Below are 19,432 nucleotides of genomic sequence, written 5' to 3' on the forward strand. Positions count from 1 at the left end.
CCTGAAAAGAGGGAAAGAAGACTTGGAATGGTTGTGGTCTGTGAGTAAGGCCTGAAAGGACTCTCGGGAGACTAACTCTATGACACCCTCAAAGTGAAATTTTCCAGAAAATTTTTTTGTGTCAACTGAAATAGCCTATTTCAATAACAATAAAAAACTGTTCCAATTTTGACTTATTTTATTATAAAATAAAAAAATTAAAACAAAGTTATTTCAAAGTGAAAAATAAGGTCAAAGTGTTCTATTCTCAACCTATCACACTAGTACTTTTTTTTTTCAATTTTTTTCTAAGCAAAACTTTATCAGAAGCAGCATATTCCTGCAGAAAGGGAGTTTTTTTCTTTTTTTTGGACAAAACAGTATTTTCTAATGTGGAAAAATGTTCCAATGGAAAATTCTGACCACCTCCATTCATCCAAACCCACCCTTAAATTCACAGAGGTAAAGTTTGTTTGCTTACTACAATCTTAAAATAATTGATCTAAACATTCTGTGCAGCAAATTAAGCCATTTCTCCTTGGACAACTTGCTTCACTTCTGTGTTTCATTTTCCCCATGTGTAAAGTAGGGGTAATAATACTTACCTGCTTTGCAAAGCACTGTGAGATCAATTGATGAAAAGCACTATGTAAGAGTCTGCATCTGTATAAAAGTTTCTTAAAAAGGATTTTTTAAATTAGTAGGCTTCAAGCTTTCTACATACAACCACAAAGAAACATTAAAGGTATTTTGGGAGGAGGATAACACACTGCTTGTTCATACTTTTACATATATGAGGATGATCAAATCTCTTCTTCCCTGATTTTACTAAAGAACCTGTAAGAGGTCTCAGGGGTGTTAATTGTGAGGTCTAATGCCTCCTATTGAAGGGGTGAGGGTTTGGGCTCTTTAACAAAGGCTTCCGTTCTCTAAAATGGTGAGTTGTCATTGAAGTTAAACGTGTTAACAAAAACAAACCCAAATAATCCCTTCCCCTCTCAATTGCTCAGCTTTCACTCTCTTGGCTCTTGTGCTCTCCTCATTGTGTTGTAGTTCTTCAGTCACGTGTTTCCCAATCTTTTAAAAACAAATAGATTAGCAAATAAATAAAAAAGCGAAACTTCTGGGATTTTTGTGCATATCATTAAGAAGCAAAAATGACCAGATAGTTATTTTTTTTTTTATTTTCAGGTCGCCTTCAGTTAGGATAATAGAGCCCTTCCCTCTTTTTAATGCCCCTCTGTTTATTACTGGAGAGTCTCCCCTAAATCACATTTTCTCTTGAAACTAGAAAAGAGAAGAAGCGCAGATGAGGAGGAGACAGACACACAGGAAGTGTGTTCTGAATGGCCAGAACAACACCAAGCTGGAGAGGGTTTAAATCAAGGACATCAATTTATTTCTTATGAAACTCTGGACAGGCAACTGCAGCAGAGACAGATTACTCCCCCTCCCCCAACCCCCACGCAAAAAAATGTGACAGCAGCACCACAGAGAAAATGTGCAAATCTGTACTCTATTCAATATGAAATGGTGCATTAAAATAGTGTTAAGATTCTGTCTTGAACTGATAGAAATGGTGAAAAATTAAGGTACAACTTTTAGTGCACCCTTCCCTCTCCATTATGCACTGTCAGAGACTGAGTAATAGTTCTGTAGTGCTGGCTCTGGGCACACTAGCTAGAGCACTTTACACCCTGCCCTGTGACTATTTACACAATGAGAGCTGCTTCATTTGAATGTGCTGAAAAATTATGGCAGATAATTCCACTGCCTGATTGGACATGTAAAGGTGGGGAATAGAACTGTCAAAATAGGCAGGGCCAATTATAAGGCAAATGCACCTGTGCTGCCATCTAACAATAGCTAGGGAAGGGGTGAACTGTGATCCCTGCTTATGCAAAATTGGGCTCCCTTTGAGTTGGACCAGCGCCTTCCAGTCATAGGAACATAGGCCTAGAAGGGACCTCCTGAGTCATTGGGTTGTCTCAACAGCAGGGGAATGGACTCAGTCATAATCCTGTCCAAGTGAGGGGAAACAAGGTCTTCTCTAGGAGCAAGGTGAGGACCAGGCTGAGACACCCAGCATCCCAGCTTGGGCCCTGCTTTCTCCTTGTCCCTCCCATGGGGGAAGGAAGCTAAGCCAGCCCTGTTCATGAAGTAGCTTACTTCCCCCTGCTCACTGCCCTTGCCCTGTACTGGGGGGAAACAGAACTATCCCCTCCCCCCCTTGCCTAGCCACCTGAGCAGCAGCTCAGCAGACACTCTCTGCCAGTCCGGCAATCCAGCCAATCCAGTCAAGTGAGCTTGATGGGTTTCCACGTAGGGCAAGAAGTGGCTACCTTCTTTCTTTGCCCGTCATTGTTTTCCTTCTTTGCAGCTTGAGACGCACACACGAAAAGTAGCGCTCTCTAACTCCAACACACAAACACAGTTTATAAAGCCCATTAGCAAATTCATGTACTTTACAACATAAAATGGTGTAGGGTGTTTATTATGTGGATCATTATGCTCAGACTTGTTGAATTTTCTTCAGTGTGTTTTTAGAGTCTTTGTGAATTACCCGAGTAGTTCAACCTTTCTTGGAAGGCTCACCAGGAGTGTAATGAAAATAGCACACAAATGGCATTTTATTTTATACTAACCGGTAATAAACTTGAAAAGCAAGAATCATTAAAAAAAAGTAATTTCCGGCTGATTTCTAGGAGACGGTAACAGAGTTTAGAATCCCATCTCTTTCCTTTATTAAATATCTTTTTGAAAGACATTTACAAGCGTCTACTATATTTTTGCTATTGGGAGTTATGCAAGTAAATCCTCAGGTCAGAATTAAATTACCCGCATTGGTGCTTCAGATTGAACCAGGCTGAAATTTGACATGCAAGTTCTAGCATAAGACTATAGGGGGCGGAATTTCTTTAAAAAGAGGTGGTTGTAATTGGATTGTTATTTATTGGTATCACATCACACTGTCTCCCAGAGAGAATCGGGGTCGAGGTGCCAGCGGCTATGTACAAACAAGTAAAAAAAACCCAGCGAACTCAGACTCTAGGTTCAGGACAATTCTCAATAAGTGGGCAAAATAGAGAAAGGGAGGGAGCTAGGAGGACAAGGTGGGGGAGGAAATCTCTTGCGTTGGACCAGCTTCTGTGGGAGAGAGAGACAGATTCTCCAGGGGCGCAGAGCTCTTCTTTTGTGTAACCCCAAAGCGTGTCTCTCTTGCCAACGGAAGCTGGCCCAATAAAAGATATCACCTCCTGCACCTTGTCTCTCAGATCCTGGGAGCAAACATAGCTACACCACCACTGCCAAGGGGGAGTGGGAGCCAGATGAAACGGTAAAGGGCTCAGTCACGAGCCTGCTGCCTCCTTGCGCAGGGGAGCCAGGCAGATTGAGGAGCAGCCCTAGGTATATGCTGATATTTCCTGTGAATTCTCTGGCTTGTATCTGGAGCAAGTGAAGTGGGGACTATTGTTTACAGCTTCCATTCTGGTTTTGCCCATGTATAAGGCACCAGCACGATCCGGGTTGCAATGGTGACCAGCCATGTCCCAATGTGTTTCCTTGCCCGAGTAAATTAATATGTGCGATGGGTTTAGACATTCGTTTGAATGGCGGGTTTAGGCGCATGCAGGCTGAGCTCCCCGCCCGTGCACACGCACAGAGGGGCGCAGAGGGCGCGCGCCCGGGGGAGCACATCTCCTCTGAGCTAAAACTCTCCGTCGAGGACGGTTTCAAGGTGTCCAGTCCCGGAGCCCCATCGGCAGCCCGCGTGGGAAGGGGCTGTTGTTTTCCGCGCCAGCCCCGGGCAATGTGGCGATCATGGCCCGGCCGGGGGGAGCGGAGTTTCTCCCCAGGCTGCCAGGAGGCGGAAAGGTGGCGGGATCTGCCCACCCCGCAGGGCTGGTCCCCGGGGAGCGATCGCGTTGCAATGTGACTCCATGAAACTGACACGGGCTCTAGCGCCATCAGCAAAGGGAGGAGCGCGGGGGGGTGGGCGGCCAGAGCCCAGTGTGAGCAGCCTCCAGCGGCGGCTGCAGCAGCGTCTCTCCCGGAGCCGAGCCCCAGCTCATCCCGGCAGGCACGGCGGCCGCAGCGCCCCCGCTCCCCGGCTGAAGGCATGGAGGGCGGTCAGGAGATGTCCCCCTCCTCGACCAATTCCTCCGAGGAGCTCAGCTCGGCCCTGCCGCTCACCAAAGGGATGTCGATCTTCCTCGATGTAAGTCCGGGGCAGCCTGGCTCGGCCAGGGCGGGGGCAGCCGGGGTGTGGGGCTGAGCCGGACGCAGCCCGCTTGGCGTTGCAGCAGAGCTGGAGGGGCGAGTTCTTGGGAGAGGGAAAACAAGCGTACCCGGGAATCAGTCTCTTTCTAGCGCAGCCTTGCAGCGGCTGCAATGTGACCACAGCCACAGGTATCCAAAGCTAGAAACCGCGTCCCGGGGGGGAGGAGGGGGCGTGCAAACCTCACCGAGAAAACAAACCTTGGAGGGGCACCAGAGGAAAAATTCCCTCGCAGCGATTTCCTTGGGTTTCCCAGCGATCTGCACTGAGCCAGGGTCCAGGGGATGGAAAGTTTTGCAGGCGCATGCAGAGGTGTTTTTAAGGAAGAACTACACTGGCCATCTTTTCTGAATACCGCTGAAACCTTGAGAATGCAAGTTTGGATAGACTGGGTTCGAAACGCCTCCTAAGCCCAGGTGGCATTAAAAGCTCTCCCAACAGGAACAGATGAAATTGTCCTTTGAAAGGGAAAAATGGTCAAAGCCGAAATCTAAAAAGTACCACGGTCTTGCTTTGCCTCAGTTAACGTTATATTCTTGACCTGATTTGACCATATTACTTTTTAAAAAATAATAATTTAGAGCATATGCTTATAGACAAAACGTGTTTAGGATCTGATCTGCTTTTATTTACAGGACCGTAAATGAATTTTTAAACATAAAATATTTGTGTTAGAAAACGAATAACATACCTAGATAACAGTAGATTATAAGTCAGGTCTGGATGTGAAGAAATTGTCAGGGGAGAGTCACAGCCATAAATCAGTTGAATTTACAGCTGAGCCAAAAGTAATGTAACTTTCAGGGATTTACTGTAAGCTACTTGTATTTCTTGTCTTATAATCAAGAAGGACTGATCCAGCAAGGTGCTGAGTATCTCCTGAAAGGCACAGGGATCCTTTAATTCCCAGTGGACTCTAGAGGAACTGAGGGCATTTAGAAACTAACTTACAGTGTGCTGAGTGCCATCTGCAAGAGGCTAAGCAGCCTCAGTTCCCACTGCTGAAAGTGGCACTCAGCACCTCAGACCTTTTCAGGAGCTGCTCCTCACCCTGCAGGATTGGGCCCAGCATTCTGGCCCTCATCCAGAAAAGCACTTGAGCAGGAGTCTAACTTGAATTCAGCAGGACGACTGGCATGCTTAAAGGTGAGCCTCTGGTTACGTGCTGGATCAGCCACAGAGCGCTCAGCACCTTGCACAAGACTGAGCCCATATACATTGTCTACACATGCTGTGCAATTGAGTGTAACAACATTAACAAAGAATGTAGCCCCTCTTTGGATCTTAGTATGGGCAACGTTTGCAGGATTGAATCAGTCAGTGGATCTATGTTTTTGATTTGACAAGCTCCATAGATTTACACTATATTACACCAACTTTCACTGCTGACTACTTCAAAATACAAAGCACAATATCGGTTCATAACATCTGTATAGGCCCACACATCTATATTCATCAATGATGAAACTTGCACTACGGGCCCTACATCTATAAACACCTCTAAAGTGACCACATTAAAATTCCCAGTGATTTCCCAACAATTTTACTGAGCGTTCAGTAAAAACTATGGCTACTTTTAATGATTTTTATAGATCCCTGCTGTAATCATTTAAGAGAGGCCTACCCTTTATTGCATTTTATGATATTTATATATATTTATGGCCTGGAGACATAATAAAAATGCTGTTTCTCGATATCACTTTGATCCTACAAGATTTATTTTTCCGTTGGTGTGGGTGCATAACTCTCCTTAAAGCAAAAGGGAGTTCTACACATGCATTACAAAGAGATGGAATCACTGGTTTGCAGGAAAAAAAGGGATAAGAGTACAAGTGGAGCCTACGGCTAAAGATAACAGCATCCTAAATTGGGGAATATCCTCTCGGAGTGACCTCACAAAGATTCACCAACACATAAGTAGCAGAAGGTTTGGCCCTAAAAAGAGCACCAAAGTATCTCCTCCAAAGGGAAGTAGGGGGCAGGTAAGCTGGATTTTAAGCTGCACACTAGCCAAGTATGATTGCAACACAGTGAACATTACCTATGTTTTGTTCCTGTCTACTCACAATACGGCGCATGGCTGCCTTTGATGTCAATACATTGCCACCTAAATACATCGGTGTTTGGATGCCATAATAGATTTCTGAATTCTCCCTATATCTGTGTGGCTGCAATTCCAACAAAAGTAATCGTGAATCTAGCCAAGCGTCATGTTCCTGTGTGTTGATGCAGGGGTAGGTTGGGCTGTGTTCTCCTCTTTTAACTGACTGCTGCCTATTGGTAACAACCCAGTAACGATGCTTAGCATTTCTATAGCACTTTCATCTTCAAACAGCTATACAAAATTAAAGTTTCTCCTGTTCACAACACCCTAATGAGGAAGGTAAGTAAATGATAGTTGGGCTCCTAATATTTATCTATTACACGAGTCTCCACGGTAATGCTGATATACTTTAGTGATTCCTTATGTTAAACTCACTGTGGGTGGGGTGTATTACGGTATGGCCTTCCAGTGACTGCTTGAGCACTGCTGCTCTGAAGGAGCCACGTTCGGTGCTAAGTGCCCGCCTTCTGGTGCCTCCAATACTCTAATGAAATGCTGTTTGAAATATAAGCACTTGCACGGAGGCTGAGAATGGGACATTGGATGTCTCTGGTTAGTGTGTTAGCTGTACGACCCAGATGGTGGTATTGTGCATACATCATTATTGCTCAGGGCACAAATAAGTTGTGTGGTTTATTTATCTGGGTTGTGCCACTTACTCTGTGTTGGATACATCCCACTTATTTTCTCAGTATTCAGCCCATTAGCCATGCTTACCCAGGCCCTCCCAGCAGGCAATTCAACCCATGCACCTTTTCTTCAAGGAGCAGGATTTCTGCACTTGCCACTATGGATTTGCCTCCCCCTTGGGGGCTCCATACTATCCGCTTTTCATCAGGTAGAATCTTGCATAGCCAGCCCTAGTAATTAGCTCTAGATCTCAAAATATCTATTTTTTTAAATTCACAACTCATGCTCTCTCTCTGTCCTTTGGCATTAAAAAAGGAAGCAAAACAACCATGAGCTCTCTTGCTGTCTCTACAGCTGATATTAAGTAACAGCTACTAATTCCAGTACAATGCACATTCTTACAGACATCACTGTTGCTGGTGCACAAACAAGGAAGCAGGCAAAATAGAGAAACATTTTGAGGTTTGTTCCATGTGAAAACACAGAAGAAAAATGAATACTGATTGCCAAACGAAAAAACCCCCAAAACAACAACAACCACAAAAACCCACAGTATCAGCTAGGACCCTAGTGTTGTATTTTAGCCATTAAAAGAATATTATGGAGTGTAAAACTGTTCTGACAAGGCTCCTCCTGCATTTTTGCTTTTCAATAGTACCTTCTCAAGCTTAAGATCCTCAGACTTTAGCAACTGGGTGTTAGTATTAGTAGAGTGTTTCCAGAGTACTGTTTTTAAAAAAATAATCAGAAACTGAGCAGCCCAATCGTGCTATTGAGAGCTGAGTTGCAAAGTCCCCTTTGTTCAGAGGTACTAACCAGAGATTAATTAAATCCACTAAATTTAATTCAGAATGGACCTGAATCTAGATTTTGAACATCCCAAAGTTCAGATCTGAGTTTATGAAGGGAGGCCTGGATCTGGATCAGTAGCTTATTTTTTTAAGCTTTGTTCCCATGTCAAACAACATACAGTCAGGCAAAGCAATCTCACAGAGGGCTAGGACACTCAAATTTCAGGGGTGCTTGGATCTTGGGTTTTCAGTTAGTCCAATCTCTAGTAAAGACTATAAAGTAATGCTACTATAGGTGATTTATTTAAACTAATCCTAGCTAGCTTCTTAGCTGCACTGTTACTGATCTGCTGTGTCCTAACTGGCTTAGAAAGCAAACCTCTTGCCTTGACTTATCATAAGTACTCACGCCCATTTGGAAAATGTTGCCCATTCTGAATGCCTACATATTTCTGTAGAAACTTTTCTGATCAGATGAAGCTTTCCATTTCTGTGTTGTGGCAACCTGTTAATAATGCTCAGCTGTTACCTGACTGCTTGCCTTGGATCCCAATAGGAACAAATTTCTACCTTGGCCTGCCTTCAGGTGGGTACAAGGCCTTAAATGGCAAAAGAAACCACTGTGCTGGGGGGTGGAGGCAGCCTATGGAGGGAGGATTCCAAACACCCATGCATCATGGAGCACTGCTCCAGAGTGGCATTCTCCAAGATACTCAGAAACAGGCTTGTGGGTGGGCTGGCTGGGGGCAGGGGGGATGCTGAGCATAACACAGAGCCACTGGCCCAAAATGTTGCAAGGGGCAGGTGTGGGGAGGGCCCCAAATGAACTATATTTCATCCCAGATGTTCACGTTACTTGTGTTCTTCCTTCAAGATGGTAGGAGGGCTGGAAGAATCCATCTGCTTATCTTCCATCTAGGTCCCCAAATCAGGCTTTGCACGAGGAGTCCAACATTTCACCCTGAGTATTTAGACAGCTTCTGGGACATGCACTGTTTGCAGTAAATACAGGCCTCTACCATCTGTGGATAAAAATTTAGAACTCTTAGTAAAAGTCATGATACAAAGTAGTTACACTCCACACGTTTTAATTTTGTATCACTTCTCCACACAGCACACCACGGTAGCAGCTCCCTTTTGAAATGTATTTTTCTTTATTTAATTCCTGCCTAGTCTAGTGTAAGCGCCTTCTTCCTGGCCTCTCCCCCCACTTTAGTCCATCCAGAACACAGCTGGCAAAAGCATCTTCCTCTGCCATTTTCCTGACCTTGCTTTCCTTATTCTTACACCTCTACACTCATTTTTTTCCTTTTCATCCACAACCAGTTCAAGCTTCCCCCCACTTTCAAAGCAATGCACAAACTTGCTCCCACATATCTGATCTCACTGCCTCCTGAACCCAGTCTGATCCCTTTGCTCCATAAAAGGTTCTCTGTGGACTGCTCCCTTGGGCTCCCTTGCCCCGGCTTAACTCTTTGTCTTTATTCACAGTCTCTTACATTTGCAGCAGCCTCCCAGCTCGCATTCCCAAAGCATCCTGTCAAGTTCTTCTGTACCAGATATGGACTGATTGCAGAGCTTGCTTGTACACCCCAGATGTATTCATCCTTGTAGTTCATTCAGTAGTTCTGAGTTGTCTTCCCATCAGGAGTTGTGCTGGTCTATATCCAGTAGCTGCTATTAGTATTGATCTGTAGTTTAGAAGAGCAAGGAATGGATCTTAACATAAGAACATAAGAACATAAGAATGGCCGTACCGGGTCAGACCAAAGGTCCATCTAGCCCAGTATCTGTCTACCGACAGTGGCCAATGCCAGGTGCCCCAGAGGGAGTGAACCTAACAGGCAATGATCAAGTGATCTCTCTCCTGCCATCCATCTCCATCCTCTGACGAACAGAGGCTAGGGACACCATTCTTACCCATTCTTCCTGCTCTAAGATTTTCTTGGCTGTCTGTAGAGCTCTCTCAACCTCTCCATTTGCTTGAGAGCTCCAAGTAATATGATCAAAATCATATTTTGTTCAGAACGACTTAAATTCTGCTGCAGTGAGCTTGTCCATCACTAGTTGTTCTGGAATATCAAGGTGAGCAAAAGTGCACTTCAGTTTCTCAATAACACGGCACCATGTTATCTCTTTCAAGTTCATTATTTCTATATATCAGGAAAAATAGTCCACAGCAACCAGGTAATGATGTCCTTTGAATTCACCTAAATCTGCAGCAAGTCTCTTCCAAGGTCTCTCTGGTAGCAGTGTTTGTACATTGTATGATCCAGCGTTGTCTCTTAAGTTTATTTGTACAGGATCTCCTTTCAAAAGCCCCATATCATCAAATCCTCCACCGAGTTCTTCCTCCTTTCTCTCTAGGCCCATCGTGGGTGCCATACTGCGGCTGAGACGGTTTCTGGTCTTTGGTCACATACACTCCAAATGCATAGCTTTTGTCTTTGTAAGATATTTTGGTGGTGAAGTGGTTCATGCACTTCAGAATATCTCCGGGGTAGTCAGAGGTGTATCAAGTGACTTTTTCTGTGAAAGGGGTTGAAGGTGATTGTAAGCCCTTTCTGAGATGAGTCTGACCTCAGCTCTTGCGTCAATTTAAAAGTCAGTAGTCCTGCCAAAAATATTCAGTTTCGCTCTCCAGGCAGGCTCTATGTCATCACAAGTGAAAGATGCCAGAAACAATGACTCTTGATTGTCTGTCTGTCATATGAGTTAACTCCTCCCTTACTGCTTTGGTGCAGCAAAGAGCTGCAAACTGTCCACATGTATTACACAGTGCGCCTCTGGCTAGATGTGCATCATATCTTGGGATATTACTTTTTCCACACCTTGGGCATGTAGGCTGGAATTTGTCCCTCTTAGGGCTTGGCTACACTTGAGAGTTGCAGTGCTGGGAGTTACAGCGCTGGTCGTACAGCTGTGTAAGGAAAGCGCTGGTGTGTAGCCACACTCACAGCTACCAGCGCTGCAGTGTGGCCACATTTGCAGCATTTGCAGCGCTGTTGGGAGTGATGCATTATGGGCAGCTATCCCAGCGTTCAAGTGGCAGCAACGTGCTTTTCAAAAGAGGGGGGTGGGGTATAGTGTGACAGGGAGCGGGGGAGAGAGAGAGAGGGAGAGAGTGGATTTTTGGAGCCGACACTAGCTCCCTGCCTTGCAAAATCAGAAAATTTTCCCAACCCCTTAGTCTTAACTGCAAACAGCCTGCAGACCAGATAAGCAGCACGGACTCCCTCTCCCCCCCACCCCCTCCCCCCGTTTCTCTCGTCAAGCAAACACTCAACCCCTGTGAATGAGGCAGGCAGGGGTTTATCTCATTTGATTGTTCACAGTCAGTTACAGATTGACCACAGCAAACAGGAGCTGTGTTTGTTTTTTAGATAAGCAGCTCCGGGAGCCCCGAGTTCACAACAAAACAAAGAGAGGCTGCATAACAAAACAAAGAGAGTAATTTAGTTAAAAGCATTCTGGGATATCTCCTAATACCCTGGAGGCCAATAACAGCGCTGGTGTGTGGCCACACCTGACGAGCAGCGCTGCATCACCAGTGCTGCACTCGTTATTCCCCAAACAGACCAGGTGTTCAGCCAGCGCTGCAGCCAGGGAGTTGCAGCGCTGGATGTGCCTTGCAGGTGTGGACAGTTACTAAGTTGCAGCGCTGGAAAGCCTCCACCAGCGCTGCAATTCTCAAGTGTAGCCAAGCCCTTAGCCTGGGAGTTCTCTCTCCCTGCCTCAGGGGTTTTATGATAATGACTTAAACACTCAAATGTCCATTTTTAGCTTCTAGGCTAGGTTCAGGCTTTTCAGGTTGCTCCTGCCTTTTGTTCTATTGTTTAACTAATTCTGACTGTTTTGCTATCTGTATAGCCCTGGCTAGGGCTAATTCTCTTCAGTTGTAGCTGCTGTGAAAGATTATCTGTTAACCCAATAACCAGCTTGTCTGATATTTTCATGTTTTTATCCATTACATGCAGAGCTCTAATAAAACATTCAACAGTTCTCTGATGAAACTGAATTCTCTGATGAAAACATGCTCTTTCATAAACCACGATTCTCTGAGGTATAAAGTATTCATCAAGCATAGCCAGAACCCTTTCATAGTCATCTTTGTGACAGTATTCAGTAAAGTCGAATGATTTTAAAATATGCTCTGCCTTCTTCCCCATACCATATATTAAATATGATACCTGTGTATCTCCAGTTACTTTGTGTAGCTTGGTAATAATGCAAAATCTGGTTTCCAGTCTGTTCATTCTGAAGGTTAATCAAAGCAGAATTCTCTCAAGCATTGACGAATGGCATGTTGATGAGATCCTCCAACCTCTGTTGCTGTTTCTTTTGTCTGCAACCTTTGCTGCTGTTTTTTTTCTGTTTCTGTTCTTAGTTTCCTCCTGACATGTTCTTCTGTACCAGATATGGACTGGCTACAGAGCTTGCTTATACATACCAGACATGTTCACCATTAGATCCTTTAATGCTCTGCCAGGTATGGCTGTGGTTGGTCTAAATGAGGTATTTTACACAATGTCACCTGGTGGATGAATAGTATAATACAGTTTAACATTCCATTACACAGTCTCTCTCTGCTCCTTTAAATCACTAACAACCCACGGGTCCTGGATTGCCTGCACTCTAACACCCACACTCTGTCCATTGTTTGTACCACCCCTTGTACAAACCCCTTTAGGGCTGGTCTACATAGAAACTTGCACCATAATAATTACATTGGTTTTTAATTCACACCTCTGGTAAGTTTGGTGAAAGTCCAGATTCTTTTTTAGCTTATGAGTACTAAATCAAGTTAAATTGACATAGGATACTTGTATTCTGAAATGAGTGTTCACATACAGACTCGCACTGAAATCACAAATTAAAACCAATTGAGTTATTTCAGTGCAAATTTGTTTGTCGATGAGATTATAACCCCCTCAGAGCAGAGATTTTATTTTCCCATTTTAATTGCTGACAAGTGCTGTGTATAACTGCAGTGATACATATGTATAACCCTGTAGATGTGTCCAGTGCTTGTCAGCAATATTAGATATATATATAAACACAAATAATTACTATGGCCCTGGCTTTATGAGTGCACAGCACTGGGGTTAAAGAAAGCTCAGCGTGAGAGGACCAAAAGCAAACCTGGGGCCTCTCTTGCTACCACATTGTGAAAATATGATGGTGGAATGAAAAAGAAGCAAGTGCTCATTGTTTACAATCTGCAGTGTCATACAGTGTCACACAGAAAGTGATTCCTGTCTCTCTTTTTCTGTTTAGATACTGAGAAGAGCAGACAAAAATGGTAAGACGAGTCACTTCTGACTCTTTTTTTCTCTTCAGACAAATCTGTCATACCCAAACCTGTGTTTTAATGCTTGATAAACTAGGCTGCACTGAACACATTCAAGTGAAAACTGGCTTTTGTTAGTGTAGTAGTTGTCACTCTAGAAGTCAGACACATGATGTTTGATGCTTCTGATTTTCTGTCCTGATCTGGCAATTGGGTCTGGGCTGACCCTTGTGCTTGCATGGAATCCCATTGCAGTCGATGGAACTATGCACAGGTGCAAGGGTCTGTCCAGGTGGATCTTATTGCAGGCCTTAGAATGTAGCAGCTACCTTCTGGTGGTAAAATTGGTCGCCATTTTGAATACCAATTAATTTTATAAGCTAACTACCAATTGTTCTTTTACATGCAGCAGGCAGACTCTTATTAAGAAGAACTGTCTGTGCATGTGGGGACACATGCTACCTTTGGCTATGTGCACACAGCATCTATTGGCCAAATCTTGCTTTCTCAGGCTAAACTCCCAGTGATGTCAATAGTTTTGTTGAGTAATGACTGCAGTATTTGGCTCAGTGAATTAAGTGCACATGCACCCAAAGGCAAAATTTGGCTTAGGCATTTGACTAGCATCTTTGCTCATTGCATGTAGATGTATTATTAGTAACTGTGTTTACAAATGCCATTTAAATATTACTAATAGCTCAATTTCTACTATTTTAAAATACTTAAATATATTTTCTCAAGTCAAATTTGCTTTCCTCCCACAGTTTTCAGATATTTGTTTGTCTGTCCATGTGTCAGAGGCAGGATGAATGTGTTGAATCATGTGTAATTCATAGTAATACAAAACCCTCTTGGTATATTAGCATGGACTGGTGATTTTCCATTAGCATGGACTGTGCTTTTCCATTAGGTAAATACAGTACGTTTAGAATGAAATACTGGAAGCCCTGACACACACATGCAGTCCCACTGCATTATGAGGACCATCACAAGGGAAACCAGTGGGCTTCTAAATACAAGTGTAAGTGCTGCAGGATCAGGTTCTAGTTTTAACCCAAGTTCAACACCTTGTTCCATCACAGAATCGTAGCACTGGAAGGGACCTTGAGAGGTCATCTCGTCCAGTCCCCTACTTTTAGTAGCTCTGTGCCTCCGTTTTCCCTCTGTAAAATGCGGCTAATAGCACTTCCCTACCTCCCAGGGGTGTTGTGAGGATAAATACATGTGGTACACCTCTACCTCAATATAACGCTGTCCTCAGGAGCCAAAAAATCTTACCGCATTATAGGTGAAACCATGTTATATTGAACTTGCTTTGATCCACTGGAGGGTGCAGCCCCACCCCCCTGGAGCACTGCTTTACTGCATTATATCCGAATTCATGTTATATCGGGTCGTGTTATATCAGAGTAGAGGTGTAATGGGGACCATGTAAGTACCTAAGATAAATAGAAATAAATCTTGCAGATAGTATCTTGGCACATTCGAGGGCTGGACTGGGGGTGGGAAGAAGCTCTTCCTAAATGCTATATTCCACTACAGCAGCTCTCACAATTTTTCAGTCTGTAGACCTCAGTCTAATGGAGATCTGCTGCTTGTGGACCACATATGATGAAAACATCTGGGGCCACATATCCATCTGCTATAAATTGTCAGAGCACCATTGTTGTCAGTGGAGCTGGGACCATTTACACCAGCTGAGGATCTGTCTCCTGATCCTTTGGAACCATACATTCCCCCCACCGCCCCAACGCACAGTGGAACCAGCTGGTTCTATGACAGCCAAGACCCTCCAGTCCCACAATGAGAGAATAGCATTGCCCCCTTAATTCATGTCCATACTCTGTTAATTCAAATAGGGGGGAAGTAATCCCCTGTCAGTGACAAACCTGATTAGCCCAGCATAGTCCAATGGCATGTAAACCTAAAGGCAATTTGTCTTTGAAATTCACAACCCTTGATCTCACTAGAGCAAGGAGAAACTCATGGGAAAGAACATCCTGATTCTAAGGTGATAATTCAACCACGTTAGTTGTATTAACTTGACTCAACAAATCAGAAACTGAAACTGTACTTGTATCAATGTTTGCTCAACCCCTGAATGCCAGCAAACCTAACATACTTCCATTCTTTTGTGATTTAGCAGAGTAAACGCTCATGCCACATTAAGGGTATGTCTACATTTGAGCTGGATGGCCTAAGTCCCAGCTTGCATACACTTACCTGAGCTAATTCCATTTGCGCTCGCATGCGAAAAGTAGCAGTGTAGCCGGGGCTGCATGGGCAGCGGCTTGGGCTAGCTGCCCAAGTGTGTAACTGCCTAGACCCCCGGCTTCATACTCAGCCAGCTGGCCTGTGCCTTCACCGATGTTACCCCAGCTACGCTGCTATTTTTAGTGTGCGAGCTCAGATGGAATTAGCTCAGGTAAGTGTATGCAAGCTGGGACTTACACCATCCAGCTCAAATACACCATCCAGCTAAAAGCAATCAGGTGTGTTTCTAAGACTTTGCCATGAGATAACCTCTGTTTGAGGAAGTCACATATTAGAAGGCTGGCCACGTATATAGCATATTTAAGCTGTTGTCGGCAAATGTTTCAAAATATTTTTTGTGAACTGGGTGCTTTGCATTGTAAATGACATCTGTTCAGTATGGTAGGAAACCAAATATTGATTTACTGTTATATTAGCATATCATGTTTGTTGCAGTAATGTATGTAAGTTCATGCACATATTTTTAAGATAGTGCTGTTTTGAAATCATAGCAATCTTTTACATTACCTTCAGTGAGAAATTAAAATATCAGAACTGTATCCTGACACTGAAGAAATATATGTCTGTTAGATATTAAGCAACCTTATTAGTTACAGCTTGACTAGTAGTAGGAAAACTAATCTAGGTATTTCAAATGCAAGTGTCCCGATTGAATGTATTGCCCTAAAAATACTATTAATGAAAGGTCAATGTTTATAGCCAAAGAGATAGTACATTCCAGTCTCAACCAGATGGGAAATGTATCAAGAATTCATCTAGGATATTTCATGAACCAGGTATCACCCACGACCAGTTCTGGGAACTGACTTCTTCACTACAGGCTAGAGCCTGCCCTGTCCTGAACTAGCTTTCTGGGAAGTAAGAAGGCACAAGGAGCATCATCCCTTCCCGCTCCCTAGCAAAACAGCAGGACATGATCTCCCTCTAGAATTCAAGAGAATTCAAGAGGTGGAAAACTCAGCCAGTGCACTGGTCCACTTCCCATGTCCACCAGACAGGAGATATGTCTTGCCCTCCTGCTAACCCCTATGATGTAGTCAGTCGAATGAGCTAGCCATGGACATCTGCTGCTCCTGATCAAATGAGAACTAAAATGAGTTTGGCAGCACATTGTGCCAGCTTACTCCAAGCCATCCTGCCATGCAACTGCAAAGTGTGTATTGTGCAGAATGCATGGCTGTCGCTGTCACTACTCTGTTCCACCTTACCCCACCAGCCGCCCTAATACAGCTCCCTAAACAAAAGACAGGATTTTGTTCACAGAACGGCAGTATTTACTCGTGCTAGGTAACTACTCAGTAGATTCTGAAATAGCACAACTCCTTGGTATAAAATGTTGTAATCTAGACTTGGATGATATGGAATACCTCAAAGGACAATACATGACTTCTTCTAAAAACAAAGTGAAATGAGAGATCAAAGAGCATGGAAATCTTGCTGTTAAATAAGAACATAATTACCACCACTCACAAATGCTACAATGGCTGTATTACCCTTATGACAGTTAAATATGGCTCTAAATTATAAACTGCACTATCAAATAGTCATATTCCTATAAGCGACGACTAAATGTCATGAGTATTTTCTAACCTTTCATTCAGGTGGGCTATGTTTCTTTTGCTAAAGTGGCCAGGTTAAATAGGCCTCTGTACCACTTCAGGCATGCATAGCACTGCATAATTTTGAACTCTTTTGTTGATTTCTTCCAGTTCTAACCAATTATCCACGCTCTCAACAAGATCAGGTGACTAAGCTATATTTGTAGTTCACATTTTCATACCAAAATGGGCTGATGATAACTGGTGGTGATCTCCATAAATGCAAAGTATGGATTAGATCAACATCGTTTTTAATACCTGGCAATCTCACATGTGCCTGATTCTCTTACTCAGAGGGAGCACAACATGTAAGTAAGAAATGCCAATGATTTAAGGGTAAGGAGGAGGAGTATAGCTGGTTGGAAATTTTCCAACAGACGCCAATTCATTGAAAGCTAAACGTTATGATGAAAGTTCATTTTGAAAGGAAAAAATTGCAAAAAATAATTTTTATATGGTCAAAATGTTCAGTTTAGACCTTTTTGGGAAAGGAATGTTTTAATTTTCTGTTTCAAAACAAACTTTGTTTTATCTTTTTATTTGACATTATATCAATTTAAAAAAAAGTCTAAATCAAAATGAAACTTTCAATCAACCTGCAATGAATTTTTTTCAGGATTTCATTTCATAGCAAATGTTAATTTCCTCCCCTCCATTCTCAAACAGAATTTTTATTTTTTAATTTGTGGAATTCACTGTGAAATAAACATTTTTGTCATCCCCCTCCCCCTCCCCTCTTCCCCCACCCCCACTCCTAGGTCTAGGGGAAGCAAAAATATACTGGGTGGGGACAACCAAAATTTTGGCTTTCCCCATCTCTCCCCACAAAACAATCTTCACTCCTTCTCCTCACAGCCAACTGTGTGTGCCATGCATGCTGGCTGCACCGGAACGACATGATTCCATTACTGTCTGCACTCATCTCTTCACTCACCTTCTGACATGGTTTGAAGGACACAGGGCTGAACCATGGAACTAGGGTCTTGCATCAGCAGCATGTGGTCAGTTGGCCACAATCAAGTGTGCACTGTACCAGTTGCTGGTCACTGGGGCCTCTTCTGACCATGGGTCCTTGAGCCAAAAATCCTCCTATACTCCTTCCCTGTTTGCACAAGAGTGGACATTCAAACATACTCCCTCTAGCCCCAATAATCCACCAGCAAACAGTCTGTGTTAATACAGAAAGAAAGAGCAAAGGGCGATGAGACCAGATCTCTTGATCTGAGAAAGTGGCACTTATCCTTGAATTGCTGGAGAGCTGCTTCACCATTAAATGGAGTCATGAAGTGCCACACAATAATCACAGGGCAGTGCCCTGATGCTACACAGCACCTGCATCCTGATGTGTGTCTATTCTCTCTCACCTCTCTGCAGCTGAGTGTGAGGAGGGGCCTCCTCTCCCCTGACTGCCCTTTTCCCCTTTAGCATCCTCAGATCTTTCACAGCTATCACTCAGAGAATGAGGAGGAACTCGCTAGTTTCTGCTTTCCTCTCTCGGGGGGGTGGGAGAGCTTGGCCTGACTCCACCAGTACGTTGGCTCAACTGTCTGTGGGCTGCCTGCTATGTAATGAGGCCTGCACACGCTCTCTTCCTTTTCTGGGGACTTCTATATGCAAAGCGTACGTACCCTCAGCCTTTTAAAAGCCCCCGGCCCTGGTCTGTGTGGAGATAGCCTTGAAAACACAACTAATGGCAAAGGCTGAAATTGTTACTAATCTAGTCCACTCCTAAAGGCATCTGAGGCTGGGCTTCGGGGGACCTAAATAACCAGTTACTTGACTCCAGACCAGTTCAAAACAGAGAGCTAGTGCTAGCCGAACTGTCAGTGATGGCACAAAGGACTCTGCAAGCTACCTCCCAGATGGCTGTCTGCATTTAATTCACATCCTCTCCCATTGTGACCTCTGGCCACAGTTGAGAGCAGCCCAGTGGCGTGGGGGATAATCTGGTCTAGTGAACTACATGCACAGCTCTATAGCAAGAGACTTTAATTCCCCATTCTGACACCGACTCTCTGAGGCCTTGGTAAAGTCACTTACCCTTTGTGCATTAGTTTTCCCACGTGTAAAATATCAACCTCGCTGGATGTTCATTGTGATGATAAGTTTGTAAATCCTGAAGAACATGCTGAAGTTCCCCAGCCATCACTCTGAACCCTACAGTGGTTGGGAACCTGGCAGCACCCCTACTTGCCCCCAGCTTCCTTGGGCAACTGAAGCTTGATAAACTTGTAGATGTTGGGAACCGTGTATGGACTCTAGAACAAACTACATGTGCAGGGCCTGCTTTAAGCCGATTCCCCCGATTCCCGGGAATCGGGCCCCATGCCCGCACCTAAGAGGGCCCTGCGCCTTAGGCACCTTTTTAATTTTTTTTTTAACTCACCCAGCTCCCGCGGTGTGTGTGTGTGTGTGTGTCTGGGTCTTTGGCAGCATTTCAGAGGCGGGGGGGTCCACTCCGGGTCTTCGGCAGCATTTTGGCGGTGG

The 19,432-nt window shown here is 44.0% G+C and overlaps 1 protein-coding gene across 3 annotated transcripts in view; it reads left to right on the top strand.

Annotated features, from left to right (window-relative positions):
- Positions 1 to 3,744: 3,744 nt before the first annotated feature.
- NECAB1 (N-terminal EF-hand calcium binding protein 1) overlaps positions 3,745 to 19,432 on the top strand; it is a 125,936-nt gene continuing 110,248 nt past the window's right edge. The window contains exons 1-2 of one of the 3 annotated variants that reach the window (XM_039524898.1): positions 3,745 to 4,198; positions 13,061 to 13,085. In XM_039524898.1, the coding sequence (XP_039380832.1) occupies positions 4,100 to 4,198; positions 13,061 to 13,085 (124 nt within the window). In that variant the 5' untranslated portion in view covers positions 3,745 to 4,099. The remainder of the gene's footprint in view (positions 4,199 to 13,060; positions 13,086 to 19,432) is intronic. The other 2 variants (XM_039524897.1, XM_039524896.1) reach the window with 2 other exon arrangements.

This window comes from Mauremys reevesii, linkage group 2, assembly GCF_016161935.1.
Source record: "Mauremys reevesii isolate NIE-2019 linkage group 2, ASM1616193v1, whole genome shotgun sequence".
NCBI classification, from domain to species: Eukaryota; Metazoa; Chordata; order Testudines; family Geoemydidae; genus Mauremys; species Mauremys reevesii.